The 23,705-nt window shown below is 44.7% G+C and overlaps 1 protein-coding gene across 1 annotated transcript in view; it reads left to right on the top strand.

Moving 5' to 3' along the window:
• The first annotated feature begins 3,622 nt into the window (after positions 1 to 3,622).
• THSD4 (thrombospondin type 1 domain containing 4) overlaps positions 3,623 to 23,705 on the top strand; it is a 147,486-nt gene continuing 127,403 nt past the window's right edge. The window contains exon 1 of the mRNA XM_079953290.1: positions 3,623 to 3,950. Coding sequence (XP_079809416.1) covers positions 3,879 to 3,950 — 72 coding nt within the window. The 5' untranslated portion in view covers positions 3,623 to 3,878. The remainder of the gene's footprint in view (positions 3,951 to 23,705) is intronic.

Raw genomic sequence — 23,705 nt, 5'->3', positions numbered from 1 at the left:
GCTTTTGTCAGTCTGGTGAGTGATTTTTGGCACCCCCCCCCCAAAGCTAAAGAACTCTGTGCCATCTCCCCTCATTTTCTTAAACTGGAGTGCCCTAAAATAGTCTTATACATGGGGGTGTCTTATACACAGAAAAATATGGTATATCACACCAATATGGATCGTGACCTCATTCTATTATGCTGGGTTCCTCGGGGTCTATTAGTGTCTTTCGGTGACCTCATAAAATATTGTGGTTTTCAGTTCCATCTGCATCACTTCCTCCAGGCCGGGCTACACGTCATGCCTGCTGCCAACTCCCCCCCCCCCATTCTTCCCATCAAGAGCTGTGTTTTGCCCCACATGGTGCCATGCTGTCCACTTCCTCCCCTTCCACAATCCTGTTAGATTCATAACGTTTGAAGGGGACCCTGAGGGCAGCTAGTTCAGTGCCCTGCAACGCATGAATCCCTGGCAGGTGCCCCCCCTCCTTTCCCAAGTAGCCCATTCCACTATCAAACAGCTCTTATCTTCAGAAGGTGCTTCCTAATATTTAGTCGGAATCTCCTTTCTTGCAACTTGAAACCATTGGTTTGGGTCCTTTCCTCTGAAGCAGGAGAAAACAAGCTTGCTCATCATCCATGTGGTAGCCCTTCAGGTGTTTGAAGATGGCTGCCATATCCCCTCTCAGTCCCCTCTTCTCCAAGCAAAGCATACTCAACTCCCTCAGCCATTCCTCATAAAGCTCGGTTTCCAGTAGATAGATATATGGTCTAGCATTATAAATCTGTGTTTTACTGTTGTATCAATGTGTACTTTTAGTAATTGTCGGTTGCTATAAAATGTTAGAATGGCCTGTTGCTTGCATATAAAGATGATGCTCTAATGGTAAAAAGAAGTCCTTGGGAGGTTGTGGACTTTCCTTCCTTGGAGGTTTTTAAGCAGAGGTTGGATGCACATCTGTCAGGGATGCTTTAGCCGTTGATTCCTGCATTGCAGGGGTTTGGACTTGATGACCCTCAAAGGTATCTTCCAACGCTACAATTCTAGGATTCTATGTTCCAGCTGCTGCAAATCACTGGTTTCCCGCAGGCATCTGGTCGGCCATCATAAGAACAGGTAGATGGGCCATTGGCTTGATCTAGGAGGCTTTTATTATGATCTTAAGAAGAGGTGGGTGAATTTGTCAATTTTGATTTCTTTCAGTCCCCCCCCCCCCATTTTAAGTTCATTTCTTCACAGTACCACATTGGCTTGTGATTTTTTTAAAGCCCTCAAGAAAATTAATCAGCATTTTAGTGCGAGTTTCTCATAATATGCAGATTATTGTATGCAATTTCACCTAATAAATGCATTTTGCCAAACAGTTCCCCCTTATGTAGCACATTTTTGCTTGCTGTTCTTAATAATACATGCATTTATAAGTTCATAGTGTATGGGGGGTTTGTACACATTCCTTGGCTGGAGAACTGCCTACAACGGTTGGAGGTGCAGATGTTAAAGAATGGTTGTGTTTCAGTTTGTGTATTGTTTTGGAATTAGGGTGGTTTGCCTTTAAATGCAAATTGAATCAATAAATGCAGCAATATGGTCATTTAGCTTTTGCACTGAAGGCGTGGGTCCCCATCTTACCCTGCCTCTTCCAATGCTAGTATGGCAAGACTTTCTCACACATCAGAATCTATAAGCATATTGAACCACTTATAGGTGCATACAGTGTAATGCTGTGTCAACAGACCTCAAGAGACCAAAGGTTGGGCATCTGCCCTCAGAGGTTCACTCTAATGTACTGCAGACAATAAAAGGAAATAATTCTGGTGGGTCAAAAATGAAGCATGTGAGTGCTCGCTTTGGCAGCACAAATACTAAAAATGAAGCACATTAAAACATCCCATTTTAGTTGCATCCCGTTTGGATTACTGTAGCATGCTCTACATGGGGCTGCCTTTGAAAAGGGGTCAGAAATTTCAGCTGTCTCAAAGGGCTGCTGTGAGGTTGTTAACCAGGGCTGGTTATAGGGAGAAGACAATTCCCTTGGTACAACAGCTCCATGGGCTACCAGTCTGTTTCCAGGCACAAATCAAAGTGCTAGTTCTCACCTGTGAAGTCCTACATGGCTTAGATCTAAGCTATTGGAAAGACGTGTTCCTTCCTATGAACCTGCCAGGGTTTGAGTTCTTCAGGGGAGGCCCTCCACCCTTCCAGGTATGCTTGGTGGGGATGTGGGAGAGGGCCTTCTTGGTGGATGCTCCCAGACTTTGAAACTCCCTCCCTAGGGAAGCCACACCTTGTTGTCATTTTGCTGTACTCTTTCCAAGCACAGCTCTGTGCTTTAAAGGTCCCTGTCTGAGCGCCCCCTCCTCGTGAGGTACCTCACATACAGCTAGCTGAAGAAGGGTGGTAGCAAGGGGGTTTGTTGTCTTTTCTGTTCCATTGGCCCTGGGGAAGATGAGGAACTGGCTGTTCTTTTTCTATTATTATTGAAATTTTATAACACAATTGAACAAATCAGCATGGTATGAATACACATCAGACAATAGTCAGCCAGTGCAGCACAGTGGGTAGACCTGGGAGACCAGGGTACAAATCCAGTGTTGCTGCTGCTTTTGCTTGTTGCTTGGTATAGTCTAATTGGTTATTCAGCATTGTGCTGTGTTATGTAGCTTGCTTGCTGTTTTAAGCCGTATGTTACCCACCTTGAGAGTGCATGCTGAAGAGTGGAGAGAAATCCATATCAATAAATAAAAGGGAGCTGGGCACTTGGGGTTGGTGGCCCCATCAGATGCTGAGATCCCCACAACTTATAGGTGCTGACATTGACCCTACTGGCTTTCTTAGCCCCTGTGTAGAGTATGTGCTAATGTTACCAACAAGCAACTGGGAATATGGGGCTTATGGGGCTGTTGCAGAACTGCTCTCCATCATGTGGTTATAGCCTTTGTCAGTGGCTGGCTTGGGCCAGTTCAAGAAGGGAGTGGATGTGGTAGGCCTCAGCCTGTTCCCCACCCTGCCCAAGTTCATTACTGCCAAGTTCCAATTCCACACCTGTCTTTTTATTATGGAGTTGGCAGTTGGGACAAGTGGAAGCTGGGCAAAATATTGCGCAGGAGCTGCTAACTGATGACTCTCCTAAGCTGTCTGCTTGGGATGCATAACCATTGACGCAGGTATATATCTTGCAGCATTTAGTATTACTGTGGAGAAATGTTAGGTTTTCAGGGTATCTGTAAACTGGGGTTTTCTGCATTTCCTCCCAATAAGTTATACTAGAAATGTTGGGGAGGGGAGATAGCAAGGAATTGGAGCAGTGGCAGCTGCTTGAAAAGCTTTCACTGTTTAATTGTCCAGAGGCACCTTCAGCCTCCAATCCTCCAGTCATGCCTGCCTAACTTAATAAGGCACTGGTGAGATTCCTTTTGCAGGGGTGGGGGAGTTACTGTAGCTTCTTAAAAGTTTTATAAATCGGAGCAGATGCCAGACTTGTTGTTGCCCATTTCCTGGTGCCTCCCCTTCTTAATACTAAGTGTGTGTGTGTGCGTGTGTGTGCGCGCACACACACACACGCACACACACACACACACACACACACACACACACTCACTCACTCACACACCCACAACCCAACCCCTTTCCTTAGCTCACTGCCGCTATGAGCCCCCTCCCCAAGCAGAGAGAAGTCATTACATGAAAAGATCAGCTTACCACTTGTCTTCAGAGCAGAGTGGCTGAGCTCAGAAGCTCCCGGTAGTTAGCAGAGTGAGTGAGGCAGCAGAGAGAGACATGCACTGAGCAACAGCGCAGGACCAGGATAAACTTTGGAGAGACCAGTCCATCTGTTAGCTGTTAGTGCTTGATGAAAAGGGACCCCAACCCTGTGAGACTTGTCAGGTTCGGTTATCATGTTTTCCAGCTACCTGCTATTGACATTGCTTCATTTTCAAGCTGTGAGGCTAGCGAGACCTGAAGAAGAGGTAAGCTGAGTGTAACACTTTGTTAGAAATCATCTCTGTTCTCAGGGTCCTTCTTCTGTCCCACCTTGTCCTGTCAAAAAGACAGCAGGTTGCTTTGCATGGTGGCTGTGCTACATGCCATCAGTGCAAAGGAAGGGACAGGGCCAGCTGCCAAAAAGTTAGTTCACCTTGCTTTGTTTGAGGAAGAGGTGTGTTGTGTTTTCTGCTTTGCAGAACAGTAGGAATAACTTTAAATGCTGGACAGTTTGCAACACTCTGTGAAAGTTGTGCACTTAGAGGGTTCTGTAGGAAGAAGTGTGTGTGATGGAAGTTGCTGATGACTACTTTTTGTTAGCTTGTTTTGGGGAAATATACCAACTCTTCTAGTTATGAGCATGTCCTTGCCACATGTTTTGAGAAGTCTTGGATTCACTAGCAAAGGAATTGTGAAAGCTGCCTGTGTTTTGGAATGCATGTTTGTGGTTTTATATAGAATGTGTTTGGTTACATTCATATTGAAATGAATATCTGAAGTTGGATTCTTGTTACTTTTGATAGTTACTGTTACTGTTGTTGATTGTTACGGTTTCTTATGGAAGTTGTAATCCTACATACCTGGAAGTAAGTTCTCTTGTACTCAGCAGGACTTACTTTTGAGTAGACATGCTGTGATTTATTTAATTTAAGACAACATGATTTGAAATCATTGGGGCGTCCTTCTTTGTGTTTAATATCCAAGCTTTCCATGTCAAATGTTCTCGTATTTAAATGAAAAATCTCAGAGATCTAGTACATGGATTTGGAAAACCACACGCCACAAAAAATGGTTCGATTATTCTAAGTACTACCATGAAAATGCTGGTTGTAGTTCTCCAATTAAAGTACACATTTATGTCTGCTTATAATGACCAGTGGACAGAAGTTGTCTTGTGTGCAGAAAAACTAGTGAAAAAGTGTCAGTCTTGGGAGGAACAGAGACTCTGTTTTCAAGCTCTGCCTTTTGTTAGTGTTGTCAGACATTTCCAGCAGCTTTATAGGCTCATCTCAGCTACTTTCACTGCTGCTGGAGTGAGCTGAGCGTACATCTGTGCCTCCGGCAGCTGGCTTGAGGCTGAAGATCACTTTCACTCCTAGCCATATACTGTGTGCCTGTGGAGGAGATGCAGGATGAATCAGTCCAGCAATTTCTGAAACCAGAGCTTTATTTGGAAGTCCTTCTGGGTTGGCAATTGCCTTGGCTGATGTACCAGTAATTAAATATAAATGCATAGGTCGCCTGGGAGCAGAGTCTGAACTAATTTCGAGTACACAGAAGTTCATGATGCCAGGAGGTTACCCATTGCCCCAGGATTGCTCTTAAAGAGCTTTAAACTTATTGCACTGGTTTTTTTCTTACTGAATTTGTAGATGGACTTGGAACAAAGGAAGCTGCCTGATGCTGAATCAAGTGGCTCTCTTGTCTACCTCATTATAGTCCACATTGATCAAAAGTGGCTCTCCAGGATTTCACATGGAATGAATCTGGAACCTTCTGCATGCAAAGCAGATGCTCTACCACTGAGCTGTGGCTTTATCCCACAAGAGCACTATGTGATTTATACCGTAACAGCCATGGGTGACAAACAGTGAAATATGACTGACATAAGAACATGGGAAGCAGCCTTTATCAGTGTCAGGTCATTGATCCAGGTGCCTCATTATTGCATACACTGACTGCAGCATCTTTCCAGGGTTCCAGGGTGTGTGTGTCTTTCTCAGCCCTCACCCTGGAGATACCGGGGGTTTTGCATGAGAAGCATGTGCTCTATGACTTAGCTGGAGCCCCCCCCCCCGACTTACCTTGCCCTGGCTAGAGAGAGACTGTAGCTGCTCATATGGAAAGTATTTCTGTCACCGCAGAGCACACATGTGGTCTTGAGAAAACCATATAAAGCTCAAATCCAGAATGGCAGAGCAGAGTTGGGCTGCCAGTTCCCCTTATTATCCGTTAAAGTGAGGGCTGTGCTCTTACCTGGAAATGAATTGCCAGAGGAGGAGGTGCAACATGGAATGTTTTCACACTGGAAACTGGCTGCCACACGCTTTAGACTTTCCCCAGTCCATTTAGCTCTCTGGCCCCAGAGCATGCAGAATGTGAAAACAGGCTCTGCTTTATTGTCTCTGAAATAGGGGCAGGGGCGGGAGGGGGGAGCAGAATCTGCTTTGCTTTAAAAAAGAAAAGAAAGTAAACATACCTATGATAAAAATTGCAGAAGAGCTAAGGCATTGCTTGGATGGAAGGCAAGAGTGCATTTTGTGAACATTTGTGTCTCCCATCCTACCCACAAAACATGCCTCTCCTGTTGGGGATTCAATTTATTGATTTTATTTATTTAGAGCGTTTCTATCCCGCTCTTCGGCCCAAAGGGATCTCAGAGCAGCTTTCATACAACCAACTATAGCAAGACAGTCCCTGCCTGCAGGCTTACAGTCCAATAACACCCCCCCCCCCAACACACAAGGGGAAAGAGACAGGCAGAGAAGAGGGAGGGGGACACCTCAGTTCTTCTTATAATGAGCAGCTGGCACAGTTCAGAGATAGGTGATGCCTGATGCAGCTGGTCTTTCAGCATAGCTGGTGGCGTGAACCCTTCTTGCCATATCTCCCACTGAGGCACTCCGATGAAATGGCTGCCCCCAGGGGACAGGGGAGGAAGAGGAGGCCTGGGGGAGCTGTCCCTTCACAGCAGAGCAGATATTGTTGGTACCCTTTAGTGAATGGATGTGGAAATGAGAACACAAGAAGAGCCTGCTGGATCAAACCCATCTAGTCCAGCATCCTGTTCTCACAGTGGCCAACCATGACTATATCTGCTATAGCATAACTATCATGGCTCATAAGCATCAGTAGCCACCTCCTCCTCCTCCTTGAATTTGCCCAATCCTCTTTTAAAGCCATCCAAGTAGGTGGTCACCTCTGCCCTAGGTTAGCAGTCTTTGCAAATTGTGTGTGTGCCTGAGGGGTGATGAGGACAACAGGGAGCACATCCTTGTTGTCGAGGCCACCCAGTCAATCTGCACTCGGTGAAACTGGATCTTTTACACCAACCCAGTCAGCCAGTCACACACAACTAGCCAGCTGGAGCAGAGTTAGGGGGAAAATCTCGGTGCCTGGTGGCAGCAGGCTGTGGAGCTGCCACAACATGGAAAGACACCCACCAGCAATGTGCAGGGATCACTTAAGACTCTGCACTTAATGCTCTTAATGGTCACAGAGGGGCAGGGATTTAAGTGCTAATGTGTTTAACTTTGTTTACTTCAAATATGATTATGCCCTCCTCTTTAATTGATTTCAAAATGGGGCAAACTATCCCTGCTGCATTTGGGGACCCTGCTGCTCATTTTGCTGAGTGCAGCTCTGGACCTCTGCCCCAAAGTCCTTCCCTGGTGGTGCCACCTGAGCATCAGAGATGTGGTTCCCTCTTTCCCTCTGTACCAGCACTCAGGACAATGGGAAGTTTTCTATATTTGCTTGAACTTTTTATTTTCCAGCTTTGAATGTATATGAATGCTGTGTATGGGGTGTTAGGGGAAGGGTAGTACCTCTGGTGGGGACATGTGCTCTTTCTAGGGTCGTTTCCCCACCTTTGGTCCCCACCCTGCATTTAGCTCTCACCTGTGGCTCCTAGGAGCTGTCATCATGTGACAGCAGCCACACCCCAGGAAATCATAGAATCATAGAATCATAGAGTTGGAAGAGACCACAAGGGCCATCGAGTCCAACCCCCTGCCGAGCAGGAAACACCATCAGAGCACTCCTGACATATGGTTGTCAAGCCTCTGCTTAAAGACCTCCAAAGAAGGAGACTCCACCACACTCCTTGGCAGCAAATTCCACTGTCAAACAGCTCTTACTGTCAGGAAGTTCTTCCTAATGTTTAGGTGGAATCTTCTTTCTTGTAGTTTGGAACCATTGCTCCGTGTCCGCTTCTCTGGAGCAGCAGAAAACAACCTTTCTCCCTCCTCTATGTGACATCCTTTTATATATTTGAACATGGCTATCATATCACCCCTTAACCTCCTCTTCTCCAGGCTAAACATGCCCAGCTCCCTTAGCCGTTCCTCAAAAGGCATCGCTTCCAGGCCTTTGACCATATTGGTTGCCCTCCTCTGGACACGTTCTAGTTTGTCAGTGTCCTTCTTGAACTGTGGTGCCCAGAACTGGACACAGTACTCCAGGTGAGGTCTGACCAGAGCAGAATACAGTGGCACTATTACTTCCCATGATCTAGATGCAATACTCCTATTGATGCAGCCCAGAATTGCATTGGCTTTTTTAGCTGCCGCGTCACACTGTTGGCTCATGTCAAGTTTGTGGTCAACCAAGACTCCTAGATCCTTTTCACATGTACTGCTCTCAAGCCAGCTGTCACCCATCTTGTATTTGTGCCTCTCATTTTTTTTGCCCAAGTGCAATACTTTACATTTCTCCCTATTAAAATTCATCTTGTTTGTTTTGGTCAAGGTCGTTTTGAAGTGTGTTCCTGTCCTCTGAGGTGTTAGCCACCCCTCCCAGTTTGGTGTCATCTGCAAATTTGATCAGGATGCCCTTGAGTCCATCATTCAAGTCGTTGATAAAGATGTTGAATAAGACCGGGCCCAAGACAGAACCCTGTGGCACCCCACTAGTCACTCTTCTCCAGGATGAAAAGGAACCATTGATGAGCACCCTTTGGGTTCGGTCAGTCAGCCAGTTACAAATCCACTGAGTGGAAATGGCTTCCACTGACCAGCTACAGTAGGTGAGGTGAGGGTAGGTGAGGTGAGGGTAGGGTGGCTGATGGGTCTCAAACCCTTAGTGAGTTACGGTCTTCCCCTGCTTGCAAAGACAGGCGGATGGAGCAGGTAAGACCAAGAATGGGTCAGACAGTCAAGAAGGCTGTTTCTGCCCGTGCTGTGGAGAGAAGTGAGGGGAAGATGGGGCTCGTCAACCTGGGAATGTAGCCCATCTAGAAGAAGGAAAACCCTGGTTCTAAACCTCTGCTGCTTTGCAGGCATGAGTGCCAACTTGAAAAAATATTGGAGGGGGGGCAGGTAACCTCTGCTCCACATAATCAGTCACAAGATGCAGTGCAATACACCATCTGAATAGCAATGCCCATCAACTTTGGGGTGCTTGTGGGATATCTTTGGGAGAAGAAAAAGCTACACAAATTGAGAGTGTATGCAAAACACATCAAAATATGTACATACACACAAACCAGGGCCAGCAGAAAACATAAATAAAAAGTAAATAAAAACTTCACTTCACAGAGTTAAAAAAAATCACTGCAATTTCCTGAGAAAACATCACAGAAACATCCCTGTTGGGGCAGGGAATTCCACAGCCTGGGTGTCAAACTTGAGAAGTCCTGGTTCTTTTGTCATTGCTAGCTGGGCTTCTGAAGACAGCTGGATGTGGAGCAAGGCATCTGCTGATGCACGCAGTGTGTAGGCAAGTCCACATGGGATGGTGGTCCTTCAATTCACCTTATTCCAAACTCTTCACTCTGAGTGATGTTGTCACATAGTCAGATCTGATTGGCTAGAGGGCGCTGTCAGGTGATCGTGCCAATGGCACTTAAGCAGCAGCGAAAGAGAACAATGGTTGTGAACAGGTGTGAAAAATGTGCAAAGCAGAAGGTGAGGAAGTTGTTGGCTTTGGTCTCCAGATCTTCTCAGTGCCAAATTTTACAAGCTAAATCAAATGCCATAAAAACTTGTGAAATCTCAATAACTGTGAAATATCTACCGTATTTTTCACCCTATAGGACGCACCGGCCCATAGGACGCACCTAGTTTTTTGGGGGGGAAATCAAGGGAAAAAAAATTATTTCCCCCCCAGGTTTGCGCAGCCATCCCCACGCTAGAAGAGGGAGACGGAGCGCTCCATCTCCCTCTTCTGTCTTCAGGGACAGCCGCTCTAGCCTCCGTGGGGCAGCGGCTTGCCCCGCTGTACCCCGAGCTTGTGGGGCTGGCGATGGGGAGAAGCAAGCTTGCTTCTACCCCCGCCAGCCTCCAGATCAGGTCCGGGAATAGCGGGGTGGCGGCTCTCCGCCTCCCCGCTGTACCCCGAGCTTGTGGGGCTGGCGATGGGGAGAAGCAAGCTTGCTTCTACCCCCGCCAGCCTCCAGATCAGGTCTGGGAATAGCGGGGTGGCGGCGCTCTGCCTCCCCACCATCCCCCAAGCTTGTGGGGCTGGCGATGGGGAGAAGCAAGCTTGCTTCTCCCCCCCCCCCCGCCAGCCTGCAGACCAGGTCAGGGAATAGCAGGGTAGCGGTGCTGCGCCTCCCCGCTGTCCCCCAAGCTTGTGGGCTGCAGGCTGCTGCCCTCAAGCCTTGCAAGCCCGCGGGACCTCCCGCCGGGCTTGCAAGGCTTGCGGATGTCTTCCTGAAGCCTGGAGAGCAAGAGGGGTCGGTGCGCACCGACCCCTCTCGCTCTCCAGGCTTCAGCGAAAGCCTGCATTCACCCCATAGGACGCACACACATTTCCCCTTCATTTTTGGAGGGGAAAAAGTGCGTCCTATAGGGCGAAAAATACGGTACTTGCATGTTATGATGTCCTAAAATAGAGCTGGTGTGTGTTGTTTTTTTTACAAGAACCCAAACTGTTGTTATTAGTATTTCCTATTAAGTCAACATCATACAAGCTGCATTAGTTACATATGTTCTGTGGCAGTACTTTACTGTATATTTTTAGAAATATCATCCCTAACACACCTTCAAGACAGCTCACTTTAGATCAAATGAAGTTTCCTTCCTTTGCTAGAGTCTTATAATATTAAAAGGAAGGCTGGGGAGTTTCAGGTGCTGAGGTGCCTAGGTACGCAGGCAAATGATTTCCCCAGAATCTGAAACACTTGTCTATCCCTGTGCACAAATGACACCTTGAAATTTTATACCAACCCCCAGGAATTTAAAATATTTTCCCCAAGCCCTGCTGAAAGCAAGGCACATTTTTGCGAAAATGCCAAAATAATTGACCAACTCTTTCCCCCATTGTGGAAACGATATGCATCCTATTCAAACAGCTCTTTAAAAAGATGGTGTTTGTGATTTTCCCCTCTATCAACCTGGAAATGCTTTTTTTGCCATGAAGCTCTCAGATACCATGGGACATAATGAGACACACAAATGGCTTTCAAGCCTCACAATACATGTTAATTAGATGTTCTTGTGAAACTCTGGTCTACCATTTCTATTAAAAAACCTCACCCCCCCCCCCCCTCAGCACGTTGGCTGTAGAATGATTTTGGCTCATTCCTATGTGGAACACTCTTTTGGCAAGTTGTTCTTCTGAGTGTGCGCAGCTCTGTCTGGAAGAGACAAGTGTGCCAGTGGAATTATTCTGCATCTCCACCAGAAAGCCATCAGGAAATGGACCTGGCTCATTATTTGCTGAGTAACTGTGTGACCTTTTGGCTGTTAGCATCAGGACACCCACCCTTCCTTTCGGGTTCTCTGCTGTAGCTGGATTACGGGCTATGCTTCCTGGCAGAGGCAGTGCATTGTGCCAAAGATTGGGGAGGGGGGCAGAGGCGCATTGTGCGTGTGACGTCGGGAGGAGGCGTGGCATCGGGAGGCTGCTTTGCCCAGTACCATGTAGCTTCAATAGTAATGGCTTCTCTCTAGCGCTCAGGAGGAGCCTGCCTCTGATTCTGCACTGCACTCAACTCTCTGCCCCAATAATATTGGAAGGGGGGGGGGTTGGAGCCCCCTGCTAATATTGAAGGGGCTGACAATGCTTCCACCCCCTAGAATTGGTGTGGCTGTTTCCTGGGTTGTGGGACAATGCTCTTTTGAATCACTGAATTCAACAGTGATAGCATGCTGTGGTGGTTAGAGACTTGGACCTGGGAGTCTGGGGTTCTAGCCTCCACTCAGCCATGAAGCTCCCTGGGCCAGTCACCATTTCTTAGCCTAACCTACCTCACAGGGTTGTTGTGGGGATTAAATGAAGAGGGGGGAGAACCACGTGTGACACCTTGGAAAAGGAGGTGGGATATAAACGCAACAAACAAACAAACAAATGCAGAATTTGTTTCTTTGCCTGGGTTAAAGACAGGAGGCCTAGGATACACAAAGTGCAGATTCCCAAGGAAGGTCAGTCTATGGTGAGGTTGTGAGCTCAACTTCAGGCCTAGCCTAAATCCAGGTATATTTTTTATCTTGACCATGAGCTCTGTTCAAACAGAAGCACAAACTGGAAGAGTTAACTCTTCGAAATGTGTGGGATAGATTGTTGCTAGCCCAACAACCTTTGCCACCCATGCCTTCCCCAGATCGGGCCCATGAAGGCCAGTGGCAATGCAGCCTCTCTGTGGGAGGGCCCCTCTTCCGCAGAGAGTCTTGGTGAAAAGGGGGCGTTCTTTCATGTGTTGCCACTGCTGTCTCTGGCTTTGGCTTTCATCTATGTCTTTGGTTTACCTGAAGCTGAATCCGGATCAAGATCTCTTGCCCCATGTGGCGCATGCTGCCTAAGGCGGGTCACCTCACACCTTCTCACTGGTGCGCTGGCCATGCTGGGGCAGGAAGCTGGCCTCTGGGTTGCAGGACACACCACAAGGCATGCCTTTCTAGCCCCTTTCTGTCCTTCAGGATTTGTCACCAGAGGCAGCTGGCTCATACTGCCTCATGGTAGAGCTGGCCCTGAACCACAGTAAATTTGGAGGGGACAAAACTCACCCAGCCCAGAGCCCTTTGGCTGAGCAAGGCTGCCTAGAGATATAGTGTTGCTCTGACAGAGCGTTCTGGGGCCCCTGTTTGTCCAACTCCTTCTGTCACAGCCAAAACTCAGAGGTTAAGGATGATCCATGTGTTTCCTTCAACATCTCTCCTTTCTCTTCCCAAATCACTGATTGGTGTGTATAGGGGAAATAATTTGCTGTAATTAAAGGTTAGACCTGTCTGTCAAAATGAAAGATGACCTCCTGTCTCTCCACCGTCTCCCTTCGCCTCGCTGCCTTCTTCCCCCTTGAATGCTGAGTGTTTGTTCAGTCAGTCTGGTTCTGGTTCTGGTTCTCAGAGAAATAAAGAGAAAGGTGAGGATGTTGGTCATGCATTTAGCTTTATGGAAAAACTGAGCTAGTTAGAAGATGGGTGAATCTCTGATCCACCTTGACATGCCTTGTTAGTGGTGCAATCTGAGTTGGTAGTACTCCAATCCACCTCATTATTCAGATAAGAGTCAACGCATAGTGCTATTATATCGTACAATGTTTTTAATATTTTATTTTTGTTTGAATTTTTTGCTTACCTGTACACTGTCCTAGGTGCCAAAGAGAGGATGGGCAGTGTAGAAATAAAATAAATAAATCATAAAAATTGAAACTGTAGAATATTTTATGCAATTCCATGTGTAAACTTCAATCTTTTTTGGCAGATTCAGTTGAATAAAGTTTTTCTTCTTCTTCCCCGGTGTATGTAATTTAATTACTACCCTTCAGGATAAATTATGCTAACTCATTCCCAAAGAAACTCAAACACTTGGCGGTGATACTTGGGTGTGATCAAGGTGATAAAAGGTCTGGAAACCAAGCCTTAGAAGGGACGGCTGAGAGAGCTGGGTATGGAGAAGAGGAGATAGGGAGGTGGTAGGAGAGCTATATTCAAGTACCTGAAGGGATGTCACATGGAAGATTGAGTAAGCTTGTTTACTGCTGTACCAGGCCGTAGGCCCCAAACCAATGAATTCAAATGACAAAGAAGAACTTTCTGATTCGAAGAGGTGTTCGACAGTGGAACAGACTACTTCAGAATGTGGTGGACTCTTCCTCCTTGGAAGTTTTTAAGCAGAGGTTGAATGGCCATCTGCCAGGGATTCATAGTTGTGATTCCTGCATAATGGGGGATTGGACTTGATGACCCTTTGGATCCCTTTGAATGATTCTATGCATATACAATGATTGTGCTTTTCTTTTGGAAACTAAAATGATAGAATCCTAGCAAGCGAAAAAGGATAGCTTAGTACAGAAACTCTGAGAGCAACTCTGTTTATACACAGGGTGCTGAACCTGTTTGAAAATTCAGAATGCTCTTCTGCAATCCCATCAATGGATCAAAGTCACGGTTTTGCCAGTGTTGGATCCTGGGTTCCAATTTCTTTTTCTGCTCTCATAGCGAGGGCTGTTCTTTTTTTACTCATTAGCATTGTTAGCCACCTCTCCCTCTCTCTTAATTAGCATGATAATAAGAAGCGCTTGTAAAAAGTAAACTGGTAGGAAAATCCAGCATTACATGAACAAAGCAGTGCTGTGCTGAAATTTTCTTCTATATTTTTACCACTCCCCATCAATTCATGAAAAAAGAAACTACATTTGAAAATTATTAAAGGGGAGGGAAATAATTTAGTGAAATTCTCATGGGTGGGGTTTCTTTCTTTCTTTCTTTCTTTCTTTCTTTCTTTCTTTCACAGTTAAGTTATTTTTCAGATGACCAAGTAATTTCTGCCAGTGTTGGAACTAGGGATGGTCAACTCTGTCAATTTCAGTTTCAGTTTCTCACTTTCTAAATTTTCAGTCTGAGTGTCTGCATTTCCATATATGTTTGCAATGTCCTCATGAAAATTCATCAGCCTCCAAATGTGAGTTTCTTCTGTTATGCACACTGCTGTATGCAATTTTGCTGAATACGCATTTTTTGGCAAAACAATTTCCCCTTATACAGTGGTACCTTGGGTTAAGTACTTAATTCATTCTGGAGGTCCATTCTTAACCTGAAACTGTTCTTAACCTGAAGCACCACTTTAGTTAATGGGGCCTCCTGCTGCTGCCGCGCCACCGGAGCATGATTTCTCTTCTCATCCTGAAGCAAAGTTCTTAACACGAGGTACTATTTCTGGGTTCACGGAGTCTGTAACCTGAAGCGTATGTAACCCAAGGTACCACTGTATAGTATATTGCATACATTATTTTCACTCAATTTTGTGTTTTAATGTACAGTATATTCATTTTTGGACATATTACTTGACCAGATGACTTCATTGTGAAGTTTGGAGAAGTGCAAATGTCAAAAGATGGCTGTGTTTTGCTTCACGTATTGTTTTGGAAAGGATGAATTAGGTATAATTGCAAACTGAATTGCATTTCTTCCCCATCCCTAGGACTTCCTTCCCTTACTGTTTGAGAGATAATGCAGAGGGCTACACTGTAGATCTGTGTGCTGCATTCTAAACTGCCTGGGCCCAATATGCCTGAAGGAGTGTCTTCACCCCCATCATTCAGCCCGGACACTGATGTCCAGCTCCAAGTGTCTTCTGGTGGCTCCCTCACTGTGAGAAGTGAGGTTATAGGGAACCAAGCAGAGGGCCTTTTCAGTAGAACACCCTCCCATCAGATGTCAAGGAGATAAGTAACTATAAAACCTTTAGAAGACATCTGAAGGCAGCCCTGTTTAGTGAAGTTTTTAATGTTTGTTGTTTTGTTATGTTTCTGTATCGGCTGTAAACCGCCCAGAGTGGCTGGGGAGACCCAGTCAGATGGGTGGGGTACTATCATTATCATCATCATCATCAAGTTTACAATGGGCACCACAGTTCAAGAAGGACACTGACAAACTGGAACGTGTCCAGAGGAGGGCAACCAAAATGGTCAAAGGCCTGGAAACGATGCCTTATGAGGAACGGCTAAGGGAGCTGGGCATGTTTAGCCTGGAGAAGAGGAGGTTAAGGGGTGATATGATAGCCATGTGCAAATATATAAAAGGATGTCCCATAGAGGAGGGAGAAAGGTTGTTTTCTGCTGCTCCAGAGAAGCGGACACGGAGCAATGGATCCAAACTACAAGAAAGAAGATTCCACCTAAACATTAGGAAGAACTTCCTGACAGTAAGAGCTGTTTGACAGTGGAATTTGCTGCCAAGGAGTGTGGTGGAGTCTCCTTCTTTGGAGGTCTTTAAGCAGAGGCTTGACAACCATATGTCAGGAGTGCTCTGATGGTGTTTCCTGCTTGGCAGGGGGTTGGACTCGATGGCCCTTGTGGTCTCTTCCAACTCTATGATTCTATGATTCTATGATTCTATGATTCTATGATTCTATGAGTAATAATTACAGACATTCATTGTGACTCCTATTACCACATATCTGGAAGTGATAGGTAAAGGGACCCCTGACTGTTAAGTTGCGAATGACTCTGAGGTTACAATGCTCATCTCGTTTTACTGGCTGAGGGAGCCAGCGTTTGTCCGCAGACAGCTTCTGGGTCATGTGGCCAGCATGACTAAGACGTTTCTGGTGAACCAGAGCAGTGCACGGAAACGCCGTTTACCTTCCTGCCAGAGGAACCTATTTATCTACTTGCACTTTGACATGCTTTTGAACTGCTAGGTTGGCAGGAGCAGGGACCGGGCAATGGGAGCTCACCCTGTTGCAGGGATTCTGGAAGTAGTACATCAGCATTAATATATTTTGTTTCTGTCTCTCTGCAGCAATCTTTTTTCAGTCAGTCTATTTGCATTATTTTGAACAGCTTATAATATATCTACAGTAGTTCAAAACTTTAATTAAGTAATGGCTTGCAGCCCACTTGTTCATTCCAGCACCCTACCAATGAAGATTGATTTAGTACAAAAGACAAGTAAGAATAACATCTGTACATTCTAACAAAGGAGACATAATTTATCAAAGGTTTTCATCTTCCTATGTGTGCCTGTTACTTGCAGACTTCTTACATACAGCTAAAATTCTGAGTGGATGGGGCTAATCCGGTACACCCACTTTCCAGTGATGCAAATCAAACCTTCCAGCTGTATAGAAACACTCACATGAGATAGATAGGCAGCCAGTGGCAAGTGGTTCAATGTCTTGTGTGGTTTTGCCTTGCCACTGGTGGTATGCCACCTTATCCATGCAATGCACCTCTATGGTTATAACTACCATTAGTCACCACTGTGATGCATATGAAACCCACCTGCCTCATCATTATTGAAAATTGTAGAAGAAATGCCCTTATGGTAACTGCAACTTGATATTTGTCTGGTTGTTTTGGAACCTGCCTACATGAAATGGATACATGAAGCTATGAAGCTTCTGCAATTCCCTCCTCCTGCCCTTGTGCTGCCACCACACACAAGCACTCTGTCCCTTTTTTGGGGGGGGGGTGTCACAACCATAGCTGGGAAATTTAGTGAAACTGTTTAAAAGAGAGTTTTATGTCTGGTTGCTGTGGGTTATTTGGTTATGAAACAGCTGGATGTGGTTGCAGATGACACATGATTAAAAGCTGCTGAGAGATTTATGTCAAAGAATAACAGGACCACAGAGATTTGAGGAGATTTCTGCTCTTGCTTTGAAGACTTCTGCTTTGGATGGCACTTCACAAGCACAAATTTCCCCTGTTGCTTATAGCCTCACCATTAATCACTGGATATGGTCAGGAATGACACAGGCAAATTGCTGCATCACCACTCACACACTATGGCTAATGACTGAAATGTTGGCAGCTGCCTTACGCTGAGTCGGACTATCTAGGCCAGGATTGTCAACTCTTGATTTCTTTAGCAGCAGCTTGGCAAAATTTTTGGCAGTGTTGTTGCCTTCTTGGTCGCCTTGCTCTGTGCACTTTCCAGCTTGTCAACATCCTCCTTAAATTGTGGTGCCCAGAACTGGACACAGGATTCCAGGTGTGGTCTGACCAAAGCAGAATAGAGTGGTACTATTACTTCATTTGATCTGGACACTAGACTTCTGCTGATGCAGCCTTCTAATATCTGTAGCTTTTTCTGCTGCTACATCACACTGCTGACTCATGTTAAGCCTGTGGTCTACCAAGATCCCTAGATCCTTTTCACATGTACTACTAGTAAGCCAGGTGTCCTCCATCTTATGTTAGGAATGTGGCTCACCAGAGCGCAAGGAAAGAGTCAGATTCAGAAACTGAACTAAGTGAAAGAGGGACCGACTCTGCAGATGAGAGCTGACTGACAAACTCAAGATGGGCAGTTCGACCCCCCTTCCAGAGGAAGAAACTGTTAGCTCTCAAGAAGAGGAAGAGTTGGAAGTCAGCTAGAGTGTTGCTAGGCAATCAGCAGATAAGCAGAAGTCTGAGACTGTGTCAAGTGAAGGGGGGGAGGGGGAAGGCCAGCCTTTCAGTCCCCATTCTAGGAGACTGGATAAGATCAGAGGGCAACAGAAGGGCAAGAGGGGGAAGGTGGGAGTTTGGTGTCCTTCCTGCTGTGGGAGGAGTGAAATTTCAGACTGGCCAACTATCGTCAATGCGAGCAGGTGAGAAGCCATGCTCTGGATGTGTTTTGTTGTAAATAAATGTACATAAAACTGCTGGAGAGTCATTGCTTCTTATCGGGGCTTGCTTGCCTGCAAGAGATCATTACAGCTTATATTTTTGCAGCTGGTTCTTCCTGCCTAAGTTCTCATTGTTCCCATTGAAATTCATTTCGTTAGCTTGGGTCCAGTTCTCCAATCTGTTGAAGTCATTTTGAGTTCTAATTCTGCCTTCTACAGTTTGATGTCATCTGCAGATTGGATGAGCATCCCCTCAGTTCCTTCAGCCAAGTTATTTATAAAGCTTCTCCACAAGAATATCATGGAGGACTTTGTCAAAAGGCTTACTGAAGTCAAGATACACTATGTCCACAGCATTCCCCTGATCCACCAAGCTTGTAATTTAATAATAATAATAATAATAATAATAATAATAATAATAATTTATTTATACCCCGCCAATCGGGCTGGGCTTCCCAAGCCACTCTGGGCAGCTTCCAACAAAATACTAAAATACAGTAATCCATCAAACATTAAAAGCTGCCTTCAAAAAAGAAAGAAAAAAAGAAATGAGATTTGTCTGGCATGACTTGCTTTTGAGAAACCCATGCTGGACATCAGTAATCACAGCATCCTTTTCTAAGTGTTCAAAGACCGACTGTTGAATTATCTGTTCTATGACTTTCCTGGTATCAATATCAAGCTCACCGGTTGGTAGTTACCTGGGTCTTCTTTTGTGACTGTGAGCTGATCTTAATAAAATGCAGTTATGCTATGTGCTGCTGTGTGATTGCATCACATTTTTTGACTCTCCTTGGGGGCATGGCAATGTCTGCTGCTCACCAATGTGGTATGGGAACTGTCGTGATGACCTACGTGTCCGAATTTGCCCCCGAAACTAGCAGCTTCAGCATGCTCTAATTCAGGCTGCAACCCAAGTCTTCAGCCTCCAGCAGCTGACCTTAGGGACCCTGGGTGTCGAGAATCTAGTCTGGATTTGGGTCCAGTTGCTCCCCCAGGCCAGCCCTGATATTATCCTATCAATGCTGTCTCTTGTCATGTATTCTGCGGTGTAGTCTTACCATTTGATAAATTACTTATGACAAGGCACATCAATGAAATGTCCAGTTTTGTTTTCAATCCTAAATTTCAGACTCACAAGTTGTGACATCATTTGTGAGATGATTTTGAGCTGTGTCATGTCAATTATCTTAGAACTGGCTGGTGAAATGAAGACCTTTTAAACTGTTTGGGAATTTTCCCTAAAGGCAACTGCAGATGGGGGCAAAGGGAAAGAAAGGTTGACCAAGAGTTAATGCACATGCTACTTTGGAACACAGTAATATAGTCATTGTGAGTTGTAGTCAAAGTCAGGCAGATGGTCACATTTCAAAAGGTAGTAGCGCAGGCAAGGTGAGGCACAGAAGTCTCCAAAGCATCTACCCCATCTAGGAAGTTCCTCATACTGAGGAATCCAGACTCAGGCAGCAATTATAGAAGGCCAGGCAGACCCTTGGCTCCCACTCCACAAATTGGTTCGTCCAGTTGACCCCTCTGTGGCCATAATCTGGATGGCACTGCAGAATGAGACCATAAGAAGAACCTGCTGGACCACACCTGAGGCCCATCAATACAGCATCCTGTTCTCACAGGGGCCAACCCAATACTTATGGGAAGCTCGTGAACAGAATCTGAGTGTGACTGCACTCTCTTCGCTCATGATTCCCAACATACTGCCTCTGACAGTGTAGTTAGCGGCTCCATCTCCATCATAGCTGCAGCCATTTTGTTCACTTTGCTCTCCATGAATTTTTCTAATCCCCTTTCAGAGGGACCCACTATATCTTGTGGGAGCAAGTTCCATAGTTTTAACTGTGCACTGAATAGCAACGGCCAGTAACTCACTGTGCCTGAGAGTTGCCCCAATGACAAAGGGAGTAAGGAATGCAGCCTCTACCATTGTATGCTATGGGGTGAGCCTGCCTGCTCCCTACATAGACTCTCATTCCTTTGCCTGGTTGCCTTTGCCCTCATAGCTGTAGGCATCTTCTTCCAATTCTCCTCTGCTTGACCTCATTTCTTCTTTGCTTTTCTTACTTCCCCACTTCTTTATTAATTTGCTCCCTTCCTTTAATAAATTTCACCACTTTCCCAGTATTTGTATGTTGCAATTTAAGAGTAACAGCAGAAAGTGCTAAAGTGGTTAACAGACAACACTGTTTTTAGTTATTTTATTTCCCTTTCATTTATAAAGTGCTTCCTTTAAAATATCTCAAAGCAATTTAATGATCAAAAGCAGCAATAATGTGATTTTTAAAAATTAGAATCAATGGCATACTTAAACAGTTTCAAATTGAATGAAAAATGAAGGTCTTCAATAGGTGCGCAAAAGACAAGAGAGGCAGCGCCTGCTGTAATGATTGGAAAGCAGTTTTAGAGATTCAAAATAAAGCAGCATGAGGCTATAAAACAATGAAGCAGTCTAAGTCCATAGCATGAGCAAGCAAAACCCCAAATCACCAGAGTTCCTAGTTGATTCTGGTTTTTATCTGAAGAGCTTGCAGAATTAAAACATAGAACTCTGTTGTAACACAATATAGATGGAACCACATGGGCAATAAAAATAATAAGTGCAGCATAGTTTAAAGGAGGTGAAATGAAAGGCTGACCTCTCAGGGCTGCAAGAGGGGATGTTGCTGTGCCAAGGCTTGCCCACGTCATTCTTTTCCTGCACTATGCAGGGGACCCCCCCCCTTGTAAACTGGAGTCCTCATCCTGTTGCCTTTGTCACAGCTAAACAAGACCCTCTGCCGGGCACTCATGAGATCACTTTCAGACTGACCAACTTCAGAGCAGGGGCTTCCGTAGCAGCAGGATTTCTTTTTTTTTTTTTTAATAATTTTTATTGCATTTTTCACAAAAAAGAACAAAAAAGCGAATTTTCACAAACATTACAAAAGAAAAGAAAACATAGACAAAAAAAGAAGAAAAGAAAAGAAAAAAAAGAGAGAGATTTTAACATAAAAAACCCTCACTTTTCAATTATAACCTTCAAAACCTTATTTTCCTTACTTCCACCTGCCTCCCGATCTTGTATTCTATGTAATAATTAGTTCAGCAAGCTCAATCTTTGTTCATTTTGATTCTTGATCCCTCCCTTTATGCTTTTATTTAACTCAGTCACTAGAACCCCTTCTTTTCCTTTTCAATGTCCTCAACATTCAAAGATTTTACAGTGTTTTTGTAGATAGACTTTAAACTTCTTCCAGTCCTCTTCCACCTGCTCTTCTCCTTGATCTCGAATTCTGCCGGTCATTTCAGCCAGTTCCATATAGTCTATTACTTGCATCTGCCATTCTTCCAGAGTGGGTAGCTCTTGCGTCTTCCAATGCTTTGCAATAAGTACTCTTGCTGCTGCTGTAGCATACATAAAAAAGGTTCTGTCCTTCTTTGGCACCAATTGGCCGACCATGCCCAGAAGAAAGGCCTCTGGTTTCTTCAAGAAGGTATACTTAAATACCTTTTTCAGTTCATTATATATCATCTCCCAGAAAGCCTTAATCCTTGGGCACGTCCACCAAAGGTGAAAGAATGTCCCTTCAGTTTCTTTGCATTTCCAACATTTATTATCAGGCAAATGGTAGATTTTTGCAAGTTTGACTGGGGTCATGTACCACCTATATATCATTTTCATAATATTCTCTCTTAAGGCATTACATGCCGTGAATTTCATACCGGTGGTCCACAACTGTTCCCAGTCAACAAACATAATGTTATGACCAACGTCTTGTGCCCATTTTATCATAGCAGATTTTACCGTTTCATCCTCAGTATTCCACTTCAACAGCAGGTTATACATTCTCGACAATATCTTAGCATTGGGTTCTAACAATTCTGTTTCCAACTTTGATTTTTCCACCTGGAAACCAATTTTCCTGTCCAAGTGATAGGCCTCTCTTACTTGAAAATAATGTAGCCAGTCTCGCACCTTATCCTTAAGTTTCTCATAGCTTTGCAATTTCACTTTATCTCCCTCCTGCTCCAGAATTTCCCAATATTTTGGCCAGTTAGATTCCATATTAAGCTTTTTTAAGGCCTTTGCTTCCATAGGTGAGAGCCACCTAGGGGTTTTATTTTCCAATAAATCTTTGTATTTCATCCAGACATTAAACAATGCTTTCCTGACAATATGGTTTTTAAATGTCTTGTACACTTTAGCCTTACCGTACCACAAGTATGCATGCCACCCAAAAACGTTATCATATCCTTCCAAATCTAAAATGTCCGTGTTTTCAAGAAGTAGCCAATTCTTCAACCAGCAAAAGGCTGCTGCTTCATAATATAACTTAAAGTCTGGCAGGGCAAACCCCCCTCTTTCCTTTGCGTCAGTGAGAATTTTGTATTTTATTCTGGGCTTTTTGCCCTGCCAGACAAATCTAGAAATTTCTTTTTGCCACTTCTCAAAACAGTCCATTTTGTCAATGATTTGTAGCGTCTGAAACAAAAACAACATTCTTGGCAGTACATTCATTTTGATAACAGCAATTCTACCCAGTAAGGAAAGTTTCAAATTTGTCCAAATTTCAAGATCTTTTTTCACTTCTGACCAACACTTCTCATAATTATCTTTAAATAAATTTACATTCTTCGAAGTCAAGTTCACCCCTAGGTATTTCACTTTTTTCACCAATGTTAAACCTGTTTCTTCCAGCTGAGCTAGGCTTCTCCTCAAAGCCATTGGATTTCAATTTCAACAGGCTTTGCTACATCTAACTGCTCATGGAATCAGGCTTTTAGTGCTCTTCTGAAAATCCAGATGTTGTCTTACATGCTTTGTATTAGTTTACCGAAACAGAACAGTTCTGCATTAAGTTTTCAGTGACTTGGGAGGTCTCTGGGGGCATCTTCATCTGAGAGGAGACATGCTAGCCATCTTCAAATATCTCAAAAGCTGCTGTATGGAAGATGGAGCAAACTGGTTTCCTCCTGCTCCAGAGAGTAGGCTTCAGGTTACAAGAAAGGACATTCTGACTAAACACCAGGAAGAACTTTCTGACAGTAAACATTGTTCTACAGGGGAACAGACTCCCTCAGGAGGTTGTGGACTCTCTTTCCTTGGAGGTTTTTAAGCAGAGGTTGGGTGTCCATCTGCCAGGGATGCTTTATTTGTGATTCCTACATTGCGGGGGTTGGACTAGATGACCCTTGGGTTCCCTTCCAACTCTACAGTGCTATGATTCTGTGATTCCTTTCAGCCCTGAATCCCAGCATTTCAGTTTGAAGAAGAATTGTGCTTCCCCCTCTGTGTTAAATCTTGACACATGATCCCAAGCAGAATTGAAAATCCTTGATCCATTCTTCATGACAGGAGGGGGGGAGCGGAGAGAGGGAGAGGACACAGGAAGGAGTTAAAATGAGTCACTCAAGTTTCTCTCCTTCTCTCTTGAAACAGGGTTTTTTTCCTGTATTTCTTTGGTGGAATAGTACTGACTCTCTTTTGGTATTTTGAAAGCCTTGAAACTTTAGGATAATATGAAACACAT

This window comes from Podarcis cretensis, assembly GCF_951804945.1.
Source record: "Podarcis cretensis genome assembly, chromosome: 14".
NCBI classification, from domain to species: Eukaryota; Metazoa; Chordata; class Lepidosauria; order Squamata; family Lacertidae; genus Podarcis; species Podarcis cretensis.
The sequence above is the reverse complement of the archived record's forward strand: the minus strand, read 5'-3'. Positions and strand labels throughout refer to the sequence as shown.